The sequence below is a fragment of the Puma concolor genome, chromosome D1, assembly GCF_028749965.1.
Source record: "Puma concolor isolate L17-30 chromosome D1, mPumCon1.1.hap2, whole genome shotgun sequence".
Lineage (NCBI taxonomy): Eukaryota > Metazoa > Chordata > Mammalia > Carnivora > Felidae > Puma > Puma concolor.
In genome coordinates, this window is record NC_141676.1 from 12,277,731 (window position 1) to 12,303,493 (window position 25,763).

The 25,763-nt window shown below is 39.8% G+C and overlaps 1 protein-coding gene and 1 pseudogene across 1 annotated transcript; one reads left to right on the forward strand and one right to left on the reverse strand.

The window, feature by feature from the left end:
* Positions 1-1,157: 1,157 nt before the first annotated feature.
* On the reverse strand, positions 1,158-2,112 carry LOC112865078 (olfactory receptor 5B2-like; annotated as a pseudogene).
* A 20,591-nt stretch (positions 2,113-22,703) lies between these two features.
* On the forward strand, positions 22,704-23,645 carry LOC112865079 (olfactory receptor 5B2-like). Its single transcript, XM_025928111.1, has one exon. It carries the CDS (start codon positions 22,707-22,709, stop codon positions 23,643-23,645), a length of 939 nt encoding a protein of 312 aa, XP_025783896.1. The 5' UTR covers positions 22,704-22,706.
* Positions 23,646-25,763: the final 2,118 nt, after the last annotated feature.

Here is a 25,763-nt window from a genome sequence, read left to right on the forward strand (position 1 = left end):
GGGTTGGCCGCAGTGGTCTAGTCTGGTGTCTCTCACTCTTGCAGATGCACAGACCTGGGCTGGCTGCTGATGTGGATCCCAGACTTGAGTGCAGGGCAGGGATAGAGGGAAGAGGGAAGGATTTAGGCAGCTGGCTTATATGAACACAAATACCTGTGGGGTAGAACTGGTGAAATCTGTAGAAGGTCCACCGCAACTCTGCTGGCAGTTGGTTTCTGCCTCATTGTGGTTTTTTGCATTTCCCTGTTGATGAGTGATGTTGAACATATTTTCATGTGTCTGTTGGCCATCTGGATGTGTTCTTTGGAAAAATGTCTGTTCATGTCTTCTGTTCGATGTCTTGACTGGATCATTTATTTTTTGGGTGTTGAGTTTGATAGGTTCTTTATAGATTTTGGATGCTAGCCCTTTATCAGATAAAAGTAATTTTTTTAAATGGTTCCAGCAGAAGATACATCACCATCATCACAGATCTAGAGCCAGAAGGAAATGTTTATATTCTAACACCCTGCCCATGCTAAGTGTCAGCATGACCATCTTAGCACATTCAAGCACAGTCTTACGCATACTGTGAGTATGAGTACCTCCAAATGTGTCGAGGCAGAAAAGGAAACAATGCACATTCCCACCGGGAATTTTATTATCGAATTGATCTCTCCTAAGGATCAAAATAAAACACAAGAACACTGTGATGCTAGGATATTTAATGTAGATTGGGCTTACTATCCATAAGTACTGTTATGTTTCCATTCTCTATGGATAGTTAGAATCATTGGAATTGACTGCATAGCCAGTGTGTATACAGTGATTTTCCAAACTGGATGAGATATTAAACTTTAAAATAGTTTTGTACTTTATGTCCTTTTATGATTTACTAAATAGAATCTATTTGATGTGCTATTTACTAATCAGTGAGACGTCGTTCCTATGGAATGACAGTGTAGTTTCCAGAAAATCATTGTAACCATAAATGAGGATTAAAAGCACTGAGTGAGAATGTAAATAAAAATATTTCAGCCAAAAAGAACACTAGTCATGACTCTAAATGTTCTATAATTCTATGTAGATGGTTTATTTTATGAATGATGAATTATAAATATTCATGATCCAAATATCCAATATATTGATATGATTGAACTTAAAGCTTCATTTATCATTCATTCATTTAACAAATATTTACTGACATTTCCTATGATCCAGAAACTCATTAAGCTATGGAGGGTAGAGTTATGAACAAAGCAGACAAAGCTACTGCTTACACGGAGTTTATGTTTTAATTTGGAGACACATATAATAAATGCTTTTTTGTGTGTGTCCATAGGATTCCTGGAGCTGGGCTGTATATGCATGAAGGTGACTGTACCATTGAAGATGGACACTAGAGAGGTGGGAAACGTAGGTGGACAAAGCCTTTTGATACCCCGGAACTGATTGCATCTTCAAGATGGTGATAAATATAAACAGATAGAAAATAAAGATAACCATGAGAGAAAAAAAAGGAAGCCAGTTATATAGACAAAAACCAACTCACTGATGTACTTATCAGCGCAAGACAGAACTGTTGACTGCTGAAATATTGCAGAAAAAAATGACGAACCACATTGGACATATGGAAAGAGAGACTGGAGGTATCTCCAATATTTACAGAGGCATTTAGAACACCACAGACATAGCAGCCTGTGGCCAGACAAGCACTCACATCAGTGAGTAGTCATGGTGGTGATGTGATGGCAGGGATTTGCACACTGCAGCGTAGCGGTCATAGGCCATTGAAGCCAAGAGGTAACTTCCCACAGTGGCGAAGACTGCAAAAAAAGGACATCTGAGTAGCACATGCATTGCAGGAGATGACTTTGTTTCCCATAAGAAATCCTGCCATGACCTTGGGTCTGTAACAAAAATCCCTGAGAGACAGGTCACTGAGGAAAAAGCACATGAGAGTGTGGAGACAAGAGCCCAACAGAATCAGCACAGTCCCTCGCCCCCGCCCCCCCCACCCCCCGATTTCCAACTAGAGTGAAGAGGTAGATGAGGGGGAATGTCATAAAGACATTCTGGAGCATCTGTACATCCTAGAAGGATGAACTCAGTCACTTCTGTGTTGTGCCCCATGAACGTCGGTGGGGAATCACAGGATGCCCTGTAGTGATGAGAAGTAAAGGAACAGAGTGTTAAATGGAAAAGAGAGTAGAGTGAGGTGGAAATGTGTAAATGGCTCTGCGGATTGTTTCAATGATGGCAATCTTGTGTTCTTCAAACCTGAAGCGCACGCAAGACAAAACAATTAGCCTTCATGCTCATTTCTTTTATGAGGTAACTTAGGCTCAACAAGGTTGTGTAATTTGCCCAAGTTTACCCAAATGTTGACTGGCAGAGTCAAGCTTCATCCCAGGCAGACTAATTCTGAAATCCCACGAGGGTAACTGAAACTTGAATTGAATTGAGTTAATTCTATTCACAGTCAGCCCTCGAATCCATCGGACCCATCTTAATGGGTTGTTAGGAGTAATGAAATGGCTACGATACTATTCTTAGATGTGGGACTCCCAATGGGGTCACAGGGGCATACAGGGAAAGTAGAACTGCGACTGCAGACATGTACCACCAGGAAGGCAATCCTGAAGAGAAGGAAATGCATTGAGTGGAAGACTCAAGCTCTGGGACGAGGTGCATATGGTTCAGATTGTACCCTAACACACACTATCTGGGAGACACTTCCCTAACCTAAGTTCTTTGAGCCTCATTCTTTTTCATCTCTAAAACTGAAGATGTAATGCGAAGGGGCAATTGTGAAAGTTCATAAAATAATCATGAAAAACGGTTAAGTAGAGTTAGCTCTGATGTTATTCGTAGGATGAAATCCCGATCTCTATCTTGCCTTGGTAAAGGTGGGAAGCAATATCTATCTAGTCTCTAGATTACGGATTAGTTTTAAAGTCTGATAGCCTCACTCTCTGATTTGTCTTTCCTCACATACTATGCCCACTCAGTTCTGATCGCCCCGTGTGTCTCACCCCGCCTTTCCTCTGACCATATCATTGGCTGCACAAGCCATTCACTCAGTTTTTTCATTGAGATCCATATTTTACTTTGGGTTGGGACAGTTTTCTTATATTTGGAACTCATTCTTACTCTCATTACTCAGGCCCTCGAAGCTTGGATGACAAAAATCCAGGGTTGAAATGTCATGTCCATGGGTTTTATTATGGCTTCCAGATCTGCCTTTGAGGTGAGCTCCATTCTGTAACTTTTCTTATTTAAATTGAATGCAGCCTATGCCACAGCTTTCACTCATTGGTAACTACTCTTCTCTACTGACTGAAGGGCTTCATGACTTCCCCTTTCACAACCGAGTTCCTAAGGACATTTGTGTTTGCTCACCTTTGACAAACATAAATTCTTTTTAGCATATACTGTGTTCTATAACCTCCACTAAGAGCATTCCGTGTGTGTGTGTGTGTGTATGTGTGTGTGCATTCTTTCTTCCTCCTCACAACTTTATACGGTAGGTAGTGTAATCTTTATGCTACAGCTTTATAAGGATAGCTTATAAATTAACAACAATAATTTTAAAAGTTATAGCATCCCACAAGTTTACCCTATGATGTTATAAGATACAGAGTATTATCACCCACATTTGTGGTTAAGGAATTGAGGGTTGGAGAGGTCATGTGACTTTACAGACGTCTACACGTATGTAGCAAGAAATAAACTCAAGATTCGTATCCAGATCAGACAGATTGTAAACCTGTGCCTTCAGCCACCAGACTTTCTGGCGTTTAAGTGAGCTAGTAGTAATATGGGGAAGATAAGAGGAAAAGAAGGTTGAAATAGAGTAAGGAGCTTTATAATTCATGCTGGTCCTCTTGGAGTCTAAAGAAGTTTCATTTCACCCCATTATACTTACCTTTCCTTCCGTAACAGACCTACGGTTAGGAAGCAGAATGAAATTACTACCTAATCAATCAGAGCATAATCTAGCCTCTGTTTCTTATTGCTGTTGCTTTTATCCTCTTTAGGAAAACACTATGTTGCCTCCTAAGTATTACTAAACTGCCTATTTGTTGAATGATGACGTACATTTGGATATTTAAGACCAGCTCTACCTCACTGTTTCAGAAGAAACGTTCACGGCATCCATTACTTTGCCAAAGTAAGTCACAGTACACACAGCCTCCCTACTGTTTTTGCATGAATTACACGTCTCACTAAAAATGTATAGAATGTGTAGAACCTTACCTTGCTCCTTGACAAGAAGGGAAAGGCAGCCATGAATTGTGTCTCTGATACCAGAACCTCAACCACAGTAGAATGAGTATATCCTACTGAAGAGGCTCTCTCCGGTACTGGTGAAAAGGCTTCAAGGTCTCTGAAGCATGGAGGAATGGAGGAAAAAAATCATTGACGTGGAGCTAGGAAGACAGTTCAGGTCCTACATCTCCTATGCATTCTTTATGATCCTTGGAAGAGTCATTTACCCCTGTCAAATTCAGTTTCCTGATTTGTGAAGTGGAAATAATAAAATTGCATCTCCCGCCCACCCTACAGAATTCTGTCTGTGAAGAACAAATGAAGGAAGGTCTATAAACCAACTTGGTAAGGGGATTCTCATATTAACCTGAATCAGTATAGTTCTTATCTCAGAGTGGGTTTTTTGGGCAGCTCCGAAGAAAATTCTTTTTGGAGGAAGATGGCGTCTGTACCAGGAACAACTAACATTCGGATGAATAAACAGAGGAGCAGAAGGGTTCTGCACCCAGATGGGTCCTCTAAAATGATGTTAAATGGAGTGATTTGGGGATTCCCAAGGCTAATGAGTGGGAACCAGGAGAAAGTTACAGGGACGCAGAGTTCTCAGGGGAGCCGGAGCCCTATGGGAATAACCACAGTTCCCCTCACTTATTTAGGAAAGACGCAATTAAACTGTCTGTGGGGAACTGAAGTGTCTGTTGAGTAAGCACACCTACCTATTTGGATTATTTGTCTTTTTTTTCCTTCTTCTAATTGAGGTATAATTTACATACAGTTATATCCACACTTTTCAATGTATTGTTCTAAGTGTTTGTACCAATGTAAGTGGCCCTATAACCACCATCACATCAGGATATAGAACAGTTTATTACCCCCCCTAAATTTCCTACAACTCTTTGTAATTGACCCCTTTTTCCACCTCCTAGCAACCACTAATTTGTTTTCAGTCCCTATAGTTTTTGCTTGTAAGAATGTCATAAAAAAAGAATCATGCAGTAGGTTATCTCGAGTCATGCTTCTCTCCCTTAGCATAATGCATTTGAAATTTATGGAGATGTACTTGTTCTGTAATTGGTTCCTTCTTATTACTAAGATGCATTCTATGTATTCAGATTGTTTATCCATTCTTCAGTTGAAGGAAACTTGGGTTGTTTCCAGTTTTAGCTAATACAAATAAAGATCCTACAAACATTCACATACAGGATTTTATGTGGCCATGTGCTTTTATTTCACTTGCGTAGATTGTTAGAAGTGAGATTTCTAGGTCATGTGACAGTTGCCAACCTGTTTTCGACAATGGCGTACTACTTTGTATTCCCATCAGCAACGTATGAGAGTTCCAACTGCTTCACATCCTTGATGGTACTCTATATTTACAGGTGGGCTTTTGTGGCATTAGTTATTCTAATAAGTTTGTAGTGTATCTCCTTATTGTTTTAGTTTGCATTTTTCTTTTTTTTTTTAAATTTTTTTTTTCAACGTTTTTTATTTATTTTTGGGACAGAGAGAAACAGAGCATGAACGGGGGAGGGGCAGAGAGAGAGGGAGACACAGCATCGGAAACAGGCTCCAGGCTCCGAGCCATCAGCCCAGAGCCTGACGCGGGGCTCGAACTCACGAACCGTGAGATCGTGACCTGGCTGAAGTCGGAGGCTTAACCGACTGCGCCACCCAGGCGCCCCTAGTTTGCATTTTTCTAACAACTAATGCTGTTGAGCATCTTTTTATGTGCTTATTTGCCATTCTAATTATCCTCTTTTGTGAAAAGTCTGTTAAAATCTTTTGCCCATTTTTGATACATGCACCCTGATGTTTATAGCAGCACAATCTATAATAGCCAAATTGTGGAAACAGCCCAAGTGTCCATCCACTGATGAATGGATAAAGAAGGTGTAGTACACACACACACACACACACACACACACACACACACACACACACTGGAATACTACTCAGCCATCAAAAAGGATGACGTCTTGCCATTTGCAATCACGTGGATAGAGCTAGAGAGTACAGTGCTAAGCAAAATAAGGCAGCCAGAGAAAGACAAATACAAATACCATATGATTTAACTCATATGTGGAATTTAAGAAAAAACGAGCAAAGGAAAAAAAGAGAGAGAGAGAGAGAGAGAGAGAGAGAGAGAGAGAGGCAAACCAAGAGCCAGACTCTTGATTATAGAGAACAAACTGATGGTTACCAGAGGGGAGGTGGGTGGGAGGATGGGTCAAATAGGTCATGGGGATTTAGGAGTGCACTTGTTGTGATGAACATTGGGTGTTGTACGAAAGTGTTGAATCACTACATTGTACACCTGAAACTAATATTACATTGTATGTTAACTTACTTGAATATAAAAATTTTTTAATAAAGATTTTGAAAAAGTAAAAAGTACTTTTGATAAACGCTTTTGGAATACTTTTGGGCTTACAAAAAAAGTGCAAAGACAGGGTAAGTGTTCCCGTACACCCTTCGCCCAGTTTACCCCAGAGTTATCATCTTACAGTACCTTGGTACACGTGTCAGTACAAATCCAACATTCACACATTGCTATTAACTGAATCCCATACCTTATTCAGATTTCACTAGCTTTACCTTCTGATGTCCTGTTACAGTATCCTATCCATGATACCACGTAAAGAAATAAAAAGGGTTATTGTTTGGGGCACCTGGATGGCTCAGTCGGTTAAGCGTGACTTCAGCTCAGGTCGCGATCTCATGGTCTGTGAGTTGGAGTGACACATTGGGCTCTGACAGCTCAGAGCCTGGAGACTGCTTTGGACTCTGTGTCTCCCTCCCTCCCTGCCCCTCCCCTGCTTGCTCTTCCTCTCTCTCTCTCTCAAAAATAAAGAAACATTAAACATTTTTTTAAAAATTTTTTTTTTCAATGTTTATTTATTTTTGGGACAGAGAGAGACAGAGCATGAACGGGCGAGGGGCAGAGAGAGAAGGAGACACAGAATCGGAAACAGGCTCCAGGCTCTGAGCCATCAGCCCAGAGCCCGACGCGGGGCTCGAACTCACGGACCGTGAGATCGTGACCTGGTTGAAGTCGGACGCTTAACCGACTGCGCCACCCAGGCGCCCGAAACATTAAACATTTTTAAATGGTTATTGTTTTACCATTATGGTAAACCATTGGAGATGGTGACCAATATTGGATCTAGTAGTAGAAATTGATGGGCGCCTGGGTGGCGCAGTCGGTTAAGTGTCCGACTTCAGCCAGGTCATGATCTCGCGGTCCGTGAGTTCGAGCCCCGCGTCAGGCTCTGGGCTGATGGTTCGGAGCCTGGAGCCTGTTTCCGATTCTGTGTCTCCCTCTCTCTCTGCCCCTCCCCCGTTCATGCTCTGTCTCTCTCTGTCCCAAAAATAAATAAAAACGTTGAAAAAATAATTAAAAAAAAAAAGAAATTGAAAACACATTATCAAGTTATTGAGGGAATCGCATTGGCAAGAAAGCCGTGAGCCGTGATTTTAACATTCTTTGGCTGAGCATTAAAACAACTCTAGAAATTTAAAATTGTGTGTGTGGAAATAAGCTGCAAAACCTGAATATACCTCAAAGATCTCATAATCCTTAACACACACTTAAAACTGCCTGATGTGGCCATCAGCGTCACATAAAAACATCACACAAAACAGCACTCAACATAAATCCACTTGTTCCTGGACATGGCCAGACACTAATATCCCATGTCCCTAGCGTTGAACAGTCCTTTCTCTTTTGAAATATCCCAGAGCTTTTCAGTTGAACCCTGCAACTAACTAAGACCCATCAAAAGTTCTTGAAAACCAATTAGAAAGTCTCTTCTAAAAATCCCATCTTAATAAAATGCTTGTCAATTTTATACCATCTCAGTGTTTCTTCTTTTTAATCTATAAAATGTACTCTCCTTTACAACATCTTTAAACCCCTGCTAAAACACAAGTAATAGCAGATAGCTTCCCTTGCTAAAGCAAAACAAAACAAAACAAAACAAAACCAGCCTCTGTTAATTTTGTCTCTGATTTCATTTTGTCTTTGATACACTTCAGAAATGATCTTAAGGAATAATGGATGAGGGGGAAAGCCCCACACATCTAACAGGACTAGGGGCCAGGAAAAACAATGGAAAATGGAGTTCTCCCAGAAAGAAAAACAGAATCTCATAAAGAAATATCTCCATGGTCAAGTTTGAGGGGCCTTCGTAATGCTAACTCAGCAAGATTTCCAAAGTGACCCTTGTATCTCCATTCTTTACTTTCCTAGAAGAGAATTTTTTTCCACTTCTCTTCATTCTGTTTGTATATCATACATTGAGTATGATGTGGGATAAGCTGTTTGTTTTTTGTCTGTTTGTTTATTTAGTTCATACGTTCCTGGACCACAAGGAACCACCTTCGGACTGAATGGAGGGAAACATTTAACCCCTTTGATTTGGACATTGAAACTTTATAGGGATTAGTTGGAATTTAGGATGTCTCCCTAGCGACAGTAGATAATATGTTCCATGGGGGCGGAGGGAGTGAAATGGATATTTGATGATCGTAAACATTACAGTGGGAGAAACTTGTTCTTTCTGCGCCAAACCATTTTCTTTTTCCTCTTGAGCACATAACTGTACTAATTTCTCAACCCACATGCAATTAGTTGAAGTCACGTCATTGTATTCTTGTCAATGAAAGTGAGCATAAGTCACATGTGTCAATTCCAAGTCTGGCCCGAGAAACCTCCCAGGTGACCGTCTGCTTATTCTCTCTTCCATCATCACCTGCTGGATAGAGGATCCAGGCCATAGGGGTGTGGAGCCACTAAATGAAAAGAGCTGGATTGCTGAATCACTGTATAAGATCCCATAGAACAACTAACTGAACAGAATACGAGCAAGAAAAATCTCTATGTTTAAGTCACTGTGATTTCTGCAGTTTCCTTGTATAGCAGCGGCGTTATTTATACAAACCAATATAAAAAGATTCCCATAAGACAATCTGCAGGCTGTTTGGCGAGAAGAAGGGGGACATATGACAAGAAATACTGTCAAATGTCTACAAGACAATTTAGTTCCACAAATATTTAACATTAATCCCCACTCAGCTTCTAAACATAACTACCGTGGCTAGGACAATTAACATTAGCATAAGTTCTGGAGAAAAAGAGAAAAGCCTGTTCCAACCAAATTTGCTGATCTAAGAAAACTTACTAAAATCCTCTGAGCTTCTCCTGAAGGTAAATAATGCCTATTTTGCTGGGTGAGAGAGCAGAGAGCACTTAGCACAGCGCATGACAGAGAATAGCTATTCAATAAATATGTTCTTTTTCTTCTCTTCCTCTTCCCACTCCTTCTTCCTCTTCCTTTTCTGTATTGTCATCCTCCTTTATCTACCCAAACACGTATTAAGTATATATTTAATGTATAAACATATTTATCAGCTGCATCATTAACTATTAATAAATTGGAATATATCCAGTTATATATTTTTATAAATATTAATACTTGTTATGTATATTTAATATGTTATATATTATATAGATATACGTTTACATTTATAAGCATAGCTGTACTGTTTAACTGTGAACTCTTTGAGGACAAAGGTGCTATCACATTTAGTTCTGTATTCTCAGAACCGGTCTGATGTCGGTGAAATAAAAGACAAGTTTTCAGTTGTCACTGGAACAAAGGATGGTGGTGAGGAGCTGACGGGCCATCGATGTCCTGTGGCGGCTGGGCAGCAGTGTGTAAACCTCCACACTGTACCCCGCCAGGACAGCCCACGTGCTTGGTCATCTGGCCACAGACTGCGGAGGTCTGTGGGTTTCCTGAAGGCCAGAATTCACCCTAAATCTTTCTTTTTGTGAGTCTGATATGGCTCATCACTTCTTCTGAGAAAGCAAGCAGTCAGTCATGGCCCCCTGTTGCTTTCATAAACCGACCAGTGAGCTGGTTCTTGCTTCTGTGCAGGCAAGGCTTCGATGTCTTTTTTTGTTCTGGTTACCTCGTTTTTCGGCTGGCTCAGAATTAGCACCGTTTTGAGTATGCTCTCCTCTAGGGGGCGCCAGCACACCTTTTCCACCTGAGCTTCCCTCATCTCTGCAGTGTCATCTTCTTTTCATTTATATTTTTTACTTTATTTTTAAATGTTATTATTTATTTATTTATTTATTTATTTATTTATTTATTTATTATTTTATTTAAATCCAAGGTAGTTAACATATAGTGTAATAATGGTTTCAGGAGTAGAATTTAGTGATTCATCACTTACATATAACACCTAGTGCTCATCTCAACAAGTGCCCTCCTTAAAGCCCATCACCCATTTAGCCCATTGCCCCAGCCAATACGCCTCCAGCAACCATCAGTTTGTTCTCTGTATTTGAGAGTCTCTTATGTTTGCCTCCCTCTCTGTTTTTATCTTATTTTTCCTTCTCTTCCCGTGTGTTCATCTGTTTTGTTTCTTAAATCCCACATATGAGTGAAGTCATATGATATTTGTCTTTTTATGACGGACTTATTTCGCTCAGCGTAATACACTCTAGTTCCATCCAAATTGTTATAAATGGCAAGATTTCATTCTTTTTCATGGCTGAGTAGTGTTCCATTGTACCTATATGCCACATCTTCTTTATCCATTCATCAGTCGATGGACATTTGGGCTCTTTCCATACTTTGGCTATTGTTGATGGCGTTACTATAGACATTGGGGGGTGCATGTGCCGCTTTGAAACAGCACACCTGTATCCCGTGGATTAATGCCTTGTAGTGCAATTGCTGGGTCATAGGGTAGCTCGATCTTTAAGTTTTGAGGAACCTCCATACTGTTTTCCAGAGTGGCTGCACCAGTTTGCATTCCCACCAACAGTGCAAAAGTATTCCTCTTTCTCCACATCCTCACCGACATCTGTTGTTTCCTGCGTTATTAATTTTAGCCATTCTAACAGGTGTGAGGTGGTAGCTCATTGTGGTTTTGATTTGTATTTCCCTGGTGATGAGTGATGCTGAGCATCTTTTCATGTGTCTGTTAGCCATCGGAATGTCTTCTTTTGAAAATGTCTGTTCCTGTCTTTTTCCCATTTCTTCACTGGATTACTTGATTTTTGGGTGTTGAGTTTGATAAGTTCTTTATAGATTTTGGATACTAATTGTTTATTTATTTTTTTTAGAAAGAGAGAGAAAGACAGACAGGAAGAGAGAGAGACAGAAAGAGCACGTGTGACAGGAGGGGCAGAGAGAGGGATATGAAGCGAGCTCCCCACCGACAGCAGAGAGCCTAATGCAGGACTTGAACTCCCAAACTGTGAGATCATGACCTGAGCTGAAGGCCCACACTTAGCCAACTGAGCCACCCAGGCACCCTGCAGTGCACCGTGCAGTGTCATCTTCTACAGGACAGTCATCTTCACATAACTTATAGTCAACCTCCAGGCATCCCATAGACACAGACAAGACAAAACTGCCTCCAGTGTTAGTGTTTTAATGATGTAGGATCCACAATAACCCGGCTTAAGTTCCTTTTTTAAAAAAAAAAAGTAAATATTTACTTTTGAAAGAGGGAGAGAGAAAGAGCGTGAGCAGAGGAGGGGCAGAGAGAGATGGAGACAGGGGATCTGAAGCAGGCTCTGTGCTGACAGCAGACAGCCTGATGCAGGGTTTGAATTCATGAACCATAGGATCATGGCCTGAGCCAAAGTTTGATGCTTAGCCTACTGACCCATCCAGGCGCCCCCATCCTCCCACCCTCCCCGCTAGTTTAACCTTCTTAGATCCTCCTGGCACAGTGTTCCCTGTCATGGGTCACACTGTACTTTATTTCCTAGAGTGATGTCTGCATCTCTTCAAAAGTATATTTTTGATTAAAGAGTAAATATTGTTAACATGAATGTAATAGCTTAACTGTAAGAGCTCACAGTGAGCTTAGATATTTGGAAGACGTCATTTACAAATCAGTATTTTTTCTTTTTCAATAGTACTTTGGCTGTTCAGGGTCTTTTATGGTTTATATATACAATGGAATACTACTTGGCAATGAGAAAGGATGAATCATGCCATTTGCAGCAATGTGGATGGAACTGGAAGGTATTATGCTAAGTGAAGTAAGTCAGCCAGAGAAAGATATCAAATGTTTTCACTCATATGTGGATCTTGAGAAACTTAACAGAAGACCATGGGGGAAGGAAAGGAAAAATAGTTACAGAGAGGGAAGGAAGCAAACCATGAGACTCTTAAATACAGAGAAGAAACTGAGGGTTGATAGGGGGGTGGTGGAGGAGAAGGGAAAATGAATGACGGGCACTGAAGAGGGCACTTGTTGGGATGGGCACTGGATGTTGTATGTCAGTGATGAACCACGGGAATCTATCCCAAAAACCAAGAGCACGTTTTACACACTGTATGTTAGCCAATTTGACAATAAATTATATTAAAATAAATAAATAAATAAATAAATAAATAAATAAATAAAATACACAAATAAATAAAAGTTACAAAACAGAAAAAAATGAAGAAAATTAATGAAACCGAAAGTAATAAATAAATAAATAAATAAATAAATAAATAAATAAATAAAATAAAATAAGTATTAATCAGATATGTCATCTGCAAATATCCTTTCCCATTCTGTAGGCTGCCTTTTAGTTTTGTTGATTGTTTCCTTCACTGTGCAGAAGCTTTTTATCTTGATGAGGTCCCAAGAGTTCACATTTGTTTTTGTGTCCTTGCCTCCGGCGATGTGTCTAATAAGGAGATGCTACAGCCAATGTCAAAGAGGTTGCTGCCTGTATTCTCTTCCAGGATTTTGATGGTTTCCTGTCTCACATTTAGGTCTTTCACCCATTTTGAATTTATTTTTGTGAATGGTGTAAGAAAGTGGTCTACTTTCATTCTTCTGCATGTCACTGTCCAGTTTTCCCAACACCATTTGTTGAAGAGACTTTTTTTCCACTGGATATTCTTTCTTGCTTTGTTAAAGATGAGTTGACCATGTAGTTGTGGGTCCATTTCTGGATTTTCTATCTGTTCCATTGATCAATGTGTCTGTTTATGTGCTAGTACCATCATGTCTTGATGACTACAGCTTTGCAATATAACTTGAAGTCTGGAATTGTGATGCCTTCAGCTTTGCTTTTCTTTTTCTGGATTGCTTTGGCTATTCAGGGTCTTTCGTGGTTCCATACAATTTTTAGAATTGTTTGTTCTAGATCTGTGAAATATGCTGGTGTTATTTGATGGGGATTGCATTAAATGTGCAGATTTCTTTGAGTAATATAGACATTTTAACAATATTTCTTCTTCCAATCCATAAGCATGGAATGCTTTTCCATTTCTTTGTGTCTTCTTCAATTTCTTTCATAAGCTTTCTGTAGTTTTCAGTGTACAGATCTTTTACCTCTTTGGTTAGGTTTATTCCTCGGCATCTTATGGTTAATCACATTTGATTCATTCATATGTTCCATGTGCATTATATAAACCTACATGCAACATAAACCTACATGAGAATGGGGGTGTACACAAGCCTGTGAATAAAAGTAACACAAGAGTTCCATTTACACACCTGCATGTGGGAGGAGGAAATTTGTCAAAGAAGTATATATAGTGTGGCTAATGTTTGATGAAAAAAATAATCTAAAAAATCAATTGAGGTATCAGCATATAAATTTATATCAAATCATATTATTTATTGGCTTGAAAAATTGTTCTAAGAGTCCCAAATGCAGAAAAAAGTACTCTAGTAGTTTTTCAAATGAAGGTATGTATTTTTTAAGGCATTACATTTTATGGAAAGCTCCATAAGTATAGCATGTAAATGAATTGATATTTTCACCTTGACCGAGTCATTATGTAGAAACAGCATGTTCATATGATAATTTTCAAAAAGATAAATTGATCAGAGGAGAAGAACACTGAAGAGATAATACAGGTCTTGTTCCACTTATGTGTATATGACTACCAACTCCTCACATGTAATAAAAATAATGCACTAAGAATAACAAATCACACCTTCTCTGTAAATGCTTTGAAATGGTTATGGTCCTTCATTCATTTAGACTTTAGTTGATCTGTACCATCTGGTATCACTCTCCCACTCATGGACTCCACATCATTAACACTGATTTTCTTGTTACTCCTTAACAACTCCACGCATGCTCCTACTTCAGGACCTTTGTGCTTGCTGTTTCCTTTGCTTGGAAGGTTCCCTTGCTTCCTTCAGGCCTCTCCTTAAACGTTACCTATCCTATGGGCATGACTCCCTTTATAAAACGGCCACTTGGCTCCTTATGGACCTCACCTCAGCCTCGTCTCTTCTTCATAGTTCTTATTAACACTAATTTTTATCTGTTTGCCTGTTCATCTATATATATCTGCTAACTAAACTGTAAACTCCCCAAGAGTTCTGGTTTCATCTACTATGTTCACAGCTCTATCCCTGGTACCTATTAATGTGTCTGGCTCAAGATGTTTTTGCGAAATGGATGAACTAATTCTGTTGTGAGTACATTATGTCAATATGTTGGATCTTTGAGCCACTGATAATTATATCACATCACAAATAAATAATCATTCTAAGTATCATTTAGAACGCTTCAAGAGACATGGCTGCTTTCCTGCTGTGTGGAATATTTTTACCTATAATCTCACTCAGTGCTTGGACTCCCAATTTTGGATGTAAGGATGTTTTGGAACCCATTGCCATCCGAAACCATCTCATATTTTTCCCTTAGGAATTGTCTTATTAAGTGGCAGGTAACACAATAAAACAAATTCTATTTAGTAAACTGTAAAAAGACCTAAAATAAGAAACTATTAAAATTTTAATATCTGATCTGATTTGGAAGATTACTTCACATATGCTGAATGTACAATTAACTCCAATGATTGTAAACATCTATTTTGAATGTAAACATAACCTGCATTCCATATCCCAGTGTGAAATGTAATTATTTGATTTTGGTTCTCCAGTTAGCTATAACAAAGTTACCCAAGGGTATTTGCATCTGTGTCTTCTCTTTCCATCTCTATGTAATCGGAAGCATTCAACATCTCAAGATTTATAAAACTGTGCTTGAATGCCTTAAGGTAATCATGCAGATAATAGTGGTATACTAATATACATTCCCTTCTGGGTCTGAGGGCTATGAAAACAGTAATGTGTCTCCTGCTGAAACCATTTTATTATTTTTTTTTATTTTGAAATTTTTTTTGAATTCTAGAATATTCTAAATTTTCAAAAACTTAGACATATTCCTGTCAGTTCCTGTATACCCCATATACCCCTGCTCTAGTTTTGTCTATTAATGTCTTGCTTTAGCCTGGTACTTTTTATCAAAACTAAGCAGCCAACCTGGGCATCACTGTTATCTAAACTTCAGATTTTACTTGGGTTTTACCATTTTTGTTTTTTCCAGTAACGTCCTTTTCTCTTCCAGGCTGTTATTCAGGATCCACATTGAATTGAGTTGTCATGGCTCCTTAGCTTCCTCTGGCCTGTGACAGCGTCTCAGTCTTCCCTCACCTCTCATGACTTGGACTGTTTTGAGGGGTACTAGTCAGATAATTTGTAGAGTGGCTTTCAATGTGCAGTTGTTTGGTTTTGGGTGTTTTGGGTCATGGTTAGGTAAGGAATATGGATTTTACGTCAAAATAGGACTTTCCCTTTCATCACGTTACGTCAGGGCTACGTGTTCACACCATGACTTGGCACACTGCGATTTATTACCTTCAATCACCTGGCCAAGAGAGTTTTGTCACGTTGCCAGCGTGAAGCCACTTTCTCCCTTTTTCATATTCTATTTCTTGTAAGTCATGAAGACTACTTTAGACCCCAGCCAGTGGGGGGCTAAAGTTCACCTCCAGGAGTAGAGGGGAATATATAAATAAATTCTTTCAAACTCTTTGAAGGGAAAATCTGTCTCTCTTTTATCATTTATTTCAATCATTTGTGTATGTCAGTATGGGATCACATCTTTCTTGTATACTTTGGGTTATAATTCAATGTTATGTTATTTTTTTTTTTTTTGCTCAAATTGTTCCCTGTTTGGTCATTTGTCTTGTTTCCTTTCGACATGCCCCCATCCTTTTAGTTTTGAATACCTCTTTGTGTTGGAGCATTGCAAGATGCTCAGATTCCTCTTGCATTGACCCTGATCCAGTCATAGAATCAGTTATTTCTCCAAAGAGCCCTGCTTCCATTTATTAGAGAATAATATTTAGAAAATAAGATCCAGGAGCTGGGTAGGCTCATTGCTACTGAGATAGCTCTTCTAGGTGATCTTAGAAGACAAAACCAGGATATATACACATATATGAATTTAGGTTTATTTACATATCTATATCCATTTATACCTGTAAGGAGATAAATATGTCTGACTCTAATTTGGTTCTTTCCAGTCTTTCCCACTTGCTATGCGTGATTTGTTTTTCTTTATTCCTAGTTCACTGACAATTTTCATCATGAATGGATGTTGGATTTTGTCAGCTGCTTTTTCTGCAGCAATTGATATGATCATGTTTAATTTTATTCATTGGCATATTGATACGGTTGATTACATCAATTGATTTTCAAATGTTGGCTCAGCCTTGCATACCTGAAGTAATCACCAGTTAGTCATTGTGTATAATTCTTTTTATACACTGCTGGATTCAGCTTGGCAATATTTTGTTGAGGAATTTTGTATCTATGTTCATGAGAAATGTTTGTTTGTAGCGTTCCTTGGTGGTAATGAATTTATCTGGTGTTAGGATTAGGGTACTCTCCCTACCTCTGCTTATATTTTTTGTCATTTGCTGGTAAAATAACCTATTATAAGTTGTGTTTACATTTTGCTGAGTTGGGAAACCTGAGAACTGATCCAAATATGCTCCTCCTTCATGGCATTTATTTTTATTTTCACTCCCAGCCAAATGAGTTGGAATATTCCTCTGCTAGAACGAAGTTGATACAACACTGTTGAGTAAGTAGGCCAAGATAATAAGAGTAAGGAGAGACAAAGAAGCATGTCAGCTATTCCCATTAGTTAACATATAACATCTGTAATTTAAGATTCTTGATGTTTGCCATGTTGTGTCAAGGGGTCTCATCATGGTCCAGTTGGGAGTTAAAAGGTAAGACAATACAACTCAGGAGCTTGAACAAAAGTGGTAGTGGCTATCTGCTTTTCCTGGTTAGACTCCCTCCACGGTGACCATCCCTGACTATCACATAAATATGGGTCATATGTGGGGGAGAGAGGTGATCTTGGATGTACACAATAGAAATCAACTCTGGTTCACTTAAGTATTAAAAAGATTTATTAGAAGAATAAAGGTGTGCTCACAAAACCAAGGGGGAGTATTGGATAATTTAAGTCAAGAAAATCAGTGTTAAACATAGAAATCCAGAAGGCAGGAAACACAGGCAAGAAAAGACCCCTGGAACAGTTTCGTGAACATAGTTCCTCTCGTGCATCCACCCTTTCTGCCCTAGACACTACTCTCGATGGCTGCCATTATCACAACTGTTGAGCCCTTGCTAATGTCACATGCTACAACACCTACTGTAAATAAATTCTAACTATGCTAACTTCTTTCTGTACATTATTCATTGCATCCCTTTGGCTGAAATAAGTTCTTTTGCTACTGGCTGAGCTGTGAGCATGGTAAGTGAAATGACAATAACAGCTCTCAAATATACAGCTTACAAGCCCATTGACAGTGCTCTTAGTGCTTGGCTTATCTTAACAAATTTAAACCTCATGACAACTTGATAAGTAGGTACTAGTGTTATTCTCATATTACTTATGAGGACACTGATGCTTAGGGACATTACTTAACTTGCCCAAGTTCCAGGAAAGTTCGGGCAGAACCAGGATTTGCACGCATACCACCTTCGGAGTCTTCTCTAGAAAGTCTCGTGAACATAGTGCTGTATAGTTTCCCACCACGTTTCACGTTGTGGGCAATTACCAAAAAATAGGAAGGTTTTGGGTAAAGGGCATCCAGGAAAATATCATATCTCAGCTTCCAGTGGCCATGTTATAGTTTCTATGTAGAAAGAGATCTGGTATTTTTTTGTTGAGTCCCAGGTTATTCAACTTTGTCTGAAGTCAGTAGCCAAACTGAATATGCTACAGATGAATTCTTTGTTACCCTGCTTTGTCAGTTTAAGCAGCTATTTGAATTCCTCTATGTCTGACTTCTCAGTTTGCTAATTATTTACACACACTTCAATCCCACTGTGGTAGTGTCTTTGGAATGAACTCACAGTGACTCCTAAGGCCTGTAAGGGATAAATTATGTCTTTTAGAGACAACGGATACTTTCAGAAATGAATGGAGGTTCCCTCACAAAAAAGTAAGACTTCGCAATTATTTTTTATAGTGTTTGGTGACGGTTTACTATGTACCAGGCTTTGTTTTTAAAACATGTAAATATTAATTTATATGCTTCTCATAACAAGTGTATGAAGTAGGCACTATTATCTCCATTATTTTTTATATTTTTATTTTTGTTTTTTAAATATTTATTTACTTTTGAGAGAGAGAGTGTGTGTGTGTGAGTGGGGGAGGGGCAGAGAGAGAGGGGGACAGAGGATCCAAAGTGGGTTCTGCGCTGACAGCAGTGAGCTGATTCGTGGCTCCAACTCACCAACTGTGAGATCATTACCTGAGCCTAAGTTGGACGCTCAACCGACGGAGTCACCCAGGCGCCCCCTTTGTCTCCATTTTATAAATGATGGAACTGAAGTGCAGAGGATTATATAACCTGTAATCCTCCTCACATGAATTTTAGGAAGTTGTGTGGCTCTGGGACAACAAAAGCCCTGTAAGGCCCCAGCCTGGTTTCCATGACCTCTCTCGTGAATCTGTCTGATTGCCATCAGGAAAGTTACTTCTGAATTCTCTTCTGAAGATGTTTGCACTATCAAAAAGAAACAATCCCAAGTAATGTAAATACATATGCCTTAACAAAGTAGGCTGGGTCTCTAATTGCTTCTTCTCCACATGAATTGAGTCAGAGGCTGTGTTTTCTCCCTTGGGTACCTACTCTCCTGAGAATTTCATGTATGTATAAATCCTTCTCGTTCTCCATCATTGGCTTCTAACATCCCAACATTGCTCTATTGGCATCATTTTATTTTATTTTAAAAGCTTTTTTATTTATTTTGAGAGAGAGAGAGAGAAAGAGAGAGAGAGAGAGAGAGAGAGAGAGTACGTTCAGGGGAGGGACAGAGAGAGAGGGGAGAGAGAATCCCAAGCTGGCTCCACACTCGCTGCTGAGCCCAACATGGGGCTCGATCCTACAACAGTGAGATCATGACCTGAGCCAAAATCAAGAGTTGGCTGCTCAACCCACTGAGCTACCCAGGCATCCCAACACCATTTTAGAGGGAACCGTCTATGTGCCAAAGGCTCTTTGATGCTCTTTTTATGAATCTGAATGTCAAAGTTTGTCCAAGTAAACTAAGTGGCCTTATTTCTCGGGCACATCACTCTGAGCCTGCAACAATGAGCAGGGATAACCCCCAAGCTAAAATGTTGTCTACAGTGGGTATGATGATTCTTTCTTGGAGTTGCTCAGTACTTGGTAGAGTCCGTTCAGAGACTTTCTCCTATTTTTCCTCATGGCAGCCTCCCTATGTGACAGGTTGGAGAATATTTTGTAATCCTCACCTTGTAATTACCTGTTCTTTATATATCTCCCTGCCTCTAGAGAAATTCAATCTTTGTAACCAGACATTAAGAAAGGAGATCAACAAGATGCTTTCTTTCTTTTTGAGTGGCACTAGCAATGTGAAGATCATAAGTGAAGTTGTGTCACCTTCCTTGAAGGGCAAGGTAAGTATTTAGCTCCATTCTCTGGTCTGCTTAGATTGTGGTATTAGAAGACTTGCTACATAAAGTTACAAGGACAACACCTTCCCATGGATTTTTCAGAGTTTAACATCCCAGGTTTTAATATTCTCACACTTCCAGGCTGCTCATCTGGAGGCTAGATGTTACAACAACCTTCAGTGATTAGGAAAATGGCGATTTTTGCCAAATAGTAGCAGATGGTATTTTTCTCATCATTTAACATCCCTGCTCTTAGGAGAGCACTTAGACACTGGTGGACACTCAGTACGTGTTTGTTGAGGGGATAGGTGAAAAGATTAATAAATGAATACAAGGATAAATGAGTGAATCTCAGAATGAACTGTTTACTGAGGCAGTTAACTATGCACGTATGTGGTACCTAGTCCTGTGCTCTTAAAACACAGTCTCACGTGCAACTTTGCACAGGTTATTTAGAGACCCTTGATCAAAAGTTTTAGACTTTTGTGGGCAAGTAGTGGTAGTGCCTGGCTACTCATTATTGCTGACATTATTGTTGTTAGCATTAAAAAGACATGGCCTATAGGACACATTTGCTATCTAATTGAAAAGACAAAATTTCAGCATCCTTTAGTATCTACTCCTTGGCTCTCATTTCCTTTCATCTCCTACATCTGCATCTCACCTCAGATTTCTTCTTCTTGGGGCGCCTGGGTGGCGCAGTCGGTTAAGTGTCCAACTTCAGCCAGGTCACGATCTCGCGGTCCGTGAGTTCGAGCCCCGCATCGGGCTCTGGGCTGATGGCTCAGAGCCTGGAGCCTGTTTCCGATTCTGTGTCTCCCTCTCTCTCTGACCCTCCCCCGTTCATGCTCTGTCTCTCTCTGTCCCAAAAATAAATAAAGGTTGAAAAAAAAAATTAAAAAAAAAAGATTTCTTCTTCTTACCTTTCCCAGTGACCCACTGTGGGCCTGAGTTCTTAGCACACATGACCTAAATGATGGAGTGGCCTAGAGCAGGTGCATGGGAGATGGTGACAAGCACATGAATTAGGGATATATTTTGAAGGTAGAGATAACCAGTTGTGCTCATGGTCTACATGTGGAGTGTGAGGGAAAGAGAGCCAGGGCTGAATAATTCTGGCATTAAGGGATTCTTTGTCAAAGACTTTATCAGGGTTGACCAGATAGATAGCTTGGATTCTGAGCATTGTGGAGCCGGTTTTATGATGAAATTATCCAGTTGGCTGAAATAATTGGTACAACCTTCAGTAGATGCCTCTTGCAGAAGTCACGCCATGAAAGATGGCATCTCAACATTTGTACCTCTTATCAATCCTCATGGTCAGTCCCCAGTTTTTTGTTTTTAATATTTAAATTTTTTAATGTTTATTTATTTTGAGAAAGAGAGACAGAGCTTGAGATGGGAAGGGCCAGAGAGAGAGGGAGACACAGAATCTGAAGCAGGCTCCAGGCTCCAAGCTGTCAGCACAGAGCCTGATGCGGGGCTCGAACTCACGAACCACGAGATCATGACCTGAGCTGAAGTCAGACGCTTAACAGACTGAGCCACCCAGGTACCCCTGTTTTTAATATTTAAAAAAATGGTATGTTTGTTTAAATAGATTTGAATTTAAGATATGAGGTCACTTACCCACATGTTTCTTTAGTAGTGTGATTCCAATATTTCTGTTATTTTTTCAACAGTCTTATATACATATTGCTAATAATATTATTTATTTAATAATGGTAAAACTTATGATGTATTGCACACTATTAGGCGGTATTTTGGGTAATTCAAACATGTCAACTTGTTCAATTGTCCAAACAACCTTGTGAAGTACTGTTATTGTCACTTTTGTTTGAAACTGACGTACGGAAAGGCCATGACTTGCCCCGGGTTACCCGGCTGGCAAGTGGAAATGCCAGGATTTGAATACAAGACAGGTAACCCAGAGACCACGTTCTTCACCAGCCCAATATGCTGCCTCTTGAAATACTTGTGTTGTTTTCTTTTTTTTTTTTTTTTTTAATTTTTTTTTTCAACGTTTATTTATTTTTGGGACAGAGAGAGACAGAGCATGAACGGGGGAGGGGCAGAGAGAGAGGGAGACACAGAATCGGAAACAGGCTCCAGGCTCCGAGCCATCAGCCCAGAGCCTGACGCGGGGCTCGAACTCACGGACCGTGAGATCGTGACCTGGCCAAAGTCGGACGCTCAACCGACTGCGCCACCCAGGCGCCCCTACTTGTGTTGTTTTCAAACTACCATTTTAAAAGAATCTTGTAATATAGTACAAGTTGGAAACACCATGCCCACTTAACTTTTTCAGATGAAGAAAATGAAGCTCAGAAACATTGATGTTGCCTTTCCAATGGGTAGAATGAGGGTCACAAAAGCCTTCAACCCACGTGAAAATAAGCAATGGCCATTTTGAAGATAACTGACTGGTTATTTGGAATATCTCAGTGGGGGTCAAGAGCTGATGAATATGTGTGTACCCTTACATATTGAAAGGTGGAGGTCGGAATATGCCAGTCTTGTGGTTGCTGGGAAGTCTGCACTGGTAATGGTATCATGGTCTGCTCATGTCATTTGGGTGACATGGGAGAGCTGTGAGCCATTTTCCATGCATAAGTATTTTATCCATCTTGCCTTCTTGTTTTCATAGGTGAACCACAATGTCAAAATAGTATCCATGGAGAACAGCACCAAGGTGAATGAGTTTAGACTCTTGGGACTGACTGACAACCCAGAACTGCAAATCTTTCTCTTCATAACATTTACTCTCATTTATCTCACCACTCTCATTGGAAATCTTGGGATGATCATGTTGATTCTGTTGGACTCCTGTCTCCACACTCCCATGTATATTTTTCTCAGTAACCTCTCTCTGGTAGACTGTGTTTACTCCTCAGCTGTTACTCCCAAGGTGATGGCTGTGTTTCTAACAGGGGATAAAATCATCTCCTATGGTGGATGTGCTGCTCAGATGTTCTTCTTTGTGGGTTTTGCCAGCGTAGACTGTTTCCTGCTAGCTGTCATGGCTTATGATCGGCATGCAGCGGTATGTAAGCCCTTACATTATACCACCACTGTGACCACCAGCTTGTGTGCTCAAATGGCAGTAGGCTGCTATGTCTGGGGTTTTATTGAATCTGCCATCCACACTGGATTCACCTTCAGCCTCTCCTTCTGCCATTCCAATGTGGTCCATCACTTTTTCTGTGATATCCCTCCAATCCTGGCGCTTTCCTGCTCTGATACCTACACAAATGAGATTGTGCTCTTTATCTTAGCAGCTTTCAATGTCTGTTTTGCCCTGATAGTAATCTTGACCTCTTATCTGTTAATATTCATTGCCATCCTGAGGATGTGCTCAGCCGAGGGACGGAAGAAAGCCTTCTCCACCTGTGCCTCACACCTCACTGCAGTCACCCTCTTCTATGGAGCTGTCATGTTCATGTACTTACAACCCAGTTCTAGTCATTCTATGGACAATGACCAAATGGCATCTGTGTTCTATACAATAATAGTCCCCATGTTGAACCCTATTGTCTACAGTCTAAGGAATAAAGAGGTAAATAATGCTTTCAGGAAAGTCACTAAGAAAATGAAGATTCTGTTCAACCCATAGACTAATTAGAAAGATTATAAAAACTGAATAGTTAATCAGTTATCTATTGTTGTGTAGCAAAAATATTATAATGCCTAGTGGCTTAAAACAACAGTTTATTATTATGTCTCATAATGCTGTAGTTGGTGAGACAGTTCTTTGCTGCTTTCACACAGGCTCATTCGTGAAGTTACAGGTCTTCTGGATGGTCAGCTGAGCTGAAATGTTCAAAGATGACCTTACTCAAATGTTTCTAACTGTTGCTTCTAGTTACTTTCTTCTCCTCATGCTCTTTCAGGATGTGAAAGCAGGATGGACCAGCTTTCTTAAATAATATTTTCAGTGTAAAAATAAAGCTGAATGACTTCTTGAAGATCAGACTCCTAACTCACTCATTTTCTCTACATTATCCTAATCAATGATGTCAAGGTTGGCCCCAATGCAAGCATGAAGAAAGACTCCACCTCTTGAAGAAAACAGCTGCAAAGAATTTGTGCCCAGAGTTAATCTACCACAACTAGAAATTAGGTTAAACTGCTACATCAAAATTTAGTGGCTTAAATACAATAGGAATTTATTCTCAAATAGTAATTTATTTGGAAGCTAATGTAGCAGGTTGAAAATGAATCATCTGGACATGTTGCGTCTGGCTCATCTGGGACCAAGTTCAGTCCACATAACCCTACTGTCTTCTAGAGTGTTCAAAGTCTGCCCTCATCACAACTATTTTATCTGCAGGAAAGGGGGAAGATATAAGTTGAAGGAAAAATAATTTATTTTCAAGAAAGTGATATAGTAGGTGCCTGCATTATTTCTGAGTACATTCCATTCGCAAAGATTCAGTCATGAGGCCACAAAAACGACCAGCGAAGCCAACTTCAAAATTTAATCTATAGCTGAAACTTAATGAGCTTAGCTGAAATCCCAATACTCTGGAAGAAGAAAAAATGTTTTTTGAGGAAAACCAACATTCCATCATGCACATGTACTTGAATCTGAATGGCTAGTTTTATCTTCCTTAAGAGTCCTTTTCTTTTAAAAAAATTTTTTTTAACATTTTATTTATTCTTGAGACACAGAGAGACAGAGCATGAATGGGGGAGGGTCAGAGAGAGAGGGAGACACAGAATCTGAAACTGGCTCCAGGCTCTGAGCTGTTAACACAGAGCCCGACGTGGGACTCGAACACACGGACTGTGAGATCATGACCTGAGCCAAAGTCGGATGCTCAACTGACTGAGCCACCCAGGTGCTCCCTTAAGAGTCCCTTTCTTGACCACACCATCTAAAATAGTTTATCTATTATCTGCTCTCGTCTTCTCCATAGATTTAAATAAATCTCTGAAATTATATTCTATTTGTTTAATTGCCTGTTTTTTTCCTCCTAATAATACATTGTATTATATTCTTCCAAGTTGCCCAGATTGTTTGTATTATGTTTGAAATAATGAGATGACATGATATGATGATGTGTTGGATGTGGAGGGTGAGAAAAATGGTAGCCTAGCTGCCTAAGCAACTAGAAAGATAGGATGACTACCATGTAAGGTATGGAAAGCATGATAGCAGGAGGTTTGGATGAGAAGAGAGCATGAATTTCACTTGGGGCATAGAAAGCTTGAGATGCCTCTCAGATATCACCAGAAAGGCTTAGCACTGGAACGGAGATATAAATTTGAGTTTTTATCATGTGGATGGCATTTAGGCCGTAAGAATGAGAACATAGGTAAGAGAATGTAGGTAGAGAGAAGCAAAGTGTTTCAAGGACCAACACCTGGAACTTTCTCAATGAAAGGCCAAAGAGATGAGGAGCCAACAAAGGTGAGTGGTGTCCTGGAAACCAAGTGATGAGAAATGCATCAGTAGGGCACAGACGTGTCAAATCTGCTGGTAGATTAAACAATGTCAAGACTTAGAACTGGCAATACGTCATAGTGATATGAAGTTGGTGGATGACTTTGAGTGGTTTTGGTTGGATGGTGGGGTGACAAATCTCATAACGGTATACTCTACAATCTAGTCCATGATTTTTCTTTGCTTTACATAGTTTCTAAGTATTGTCCCAACCTGTATGATGGAGTAAATGCATATTGTCTTTTCCCAGAGCAGCTAGACAGATAAGCCTTTGACCTCTCAAAT

What these genes read in the sequence shown, in the direction of transcription:
- LOC112865079 (XM_025928111.1), top strand. Translation starts at nt 22,707, where the DNA reads ATGGAGAACAGCACCAAGGTGAATGAGTTTAGACTCTTGGGACTGACT.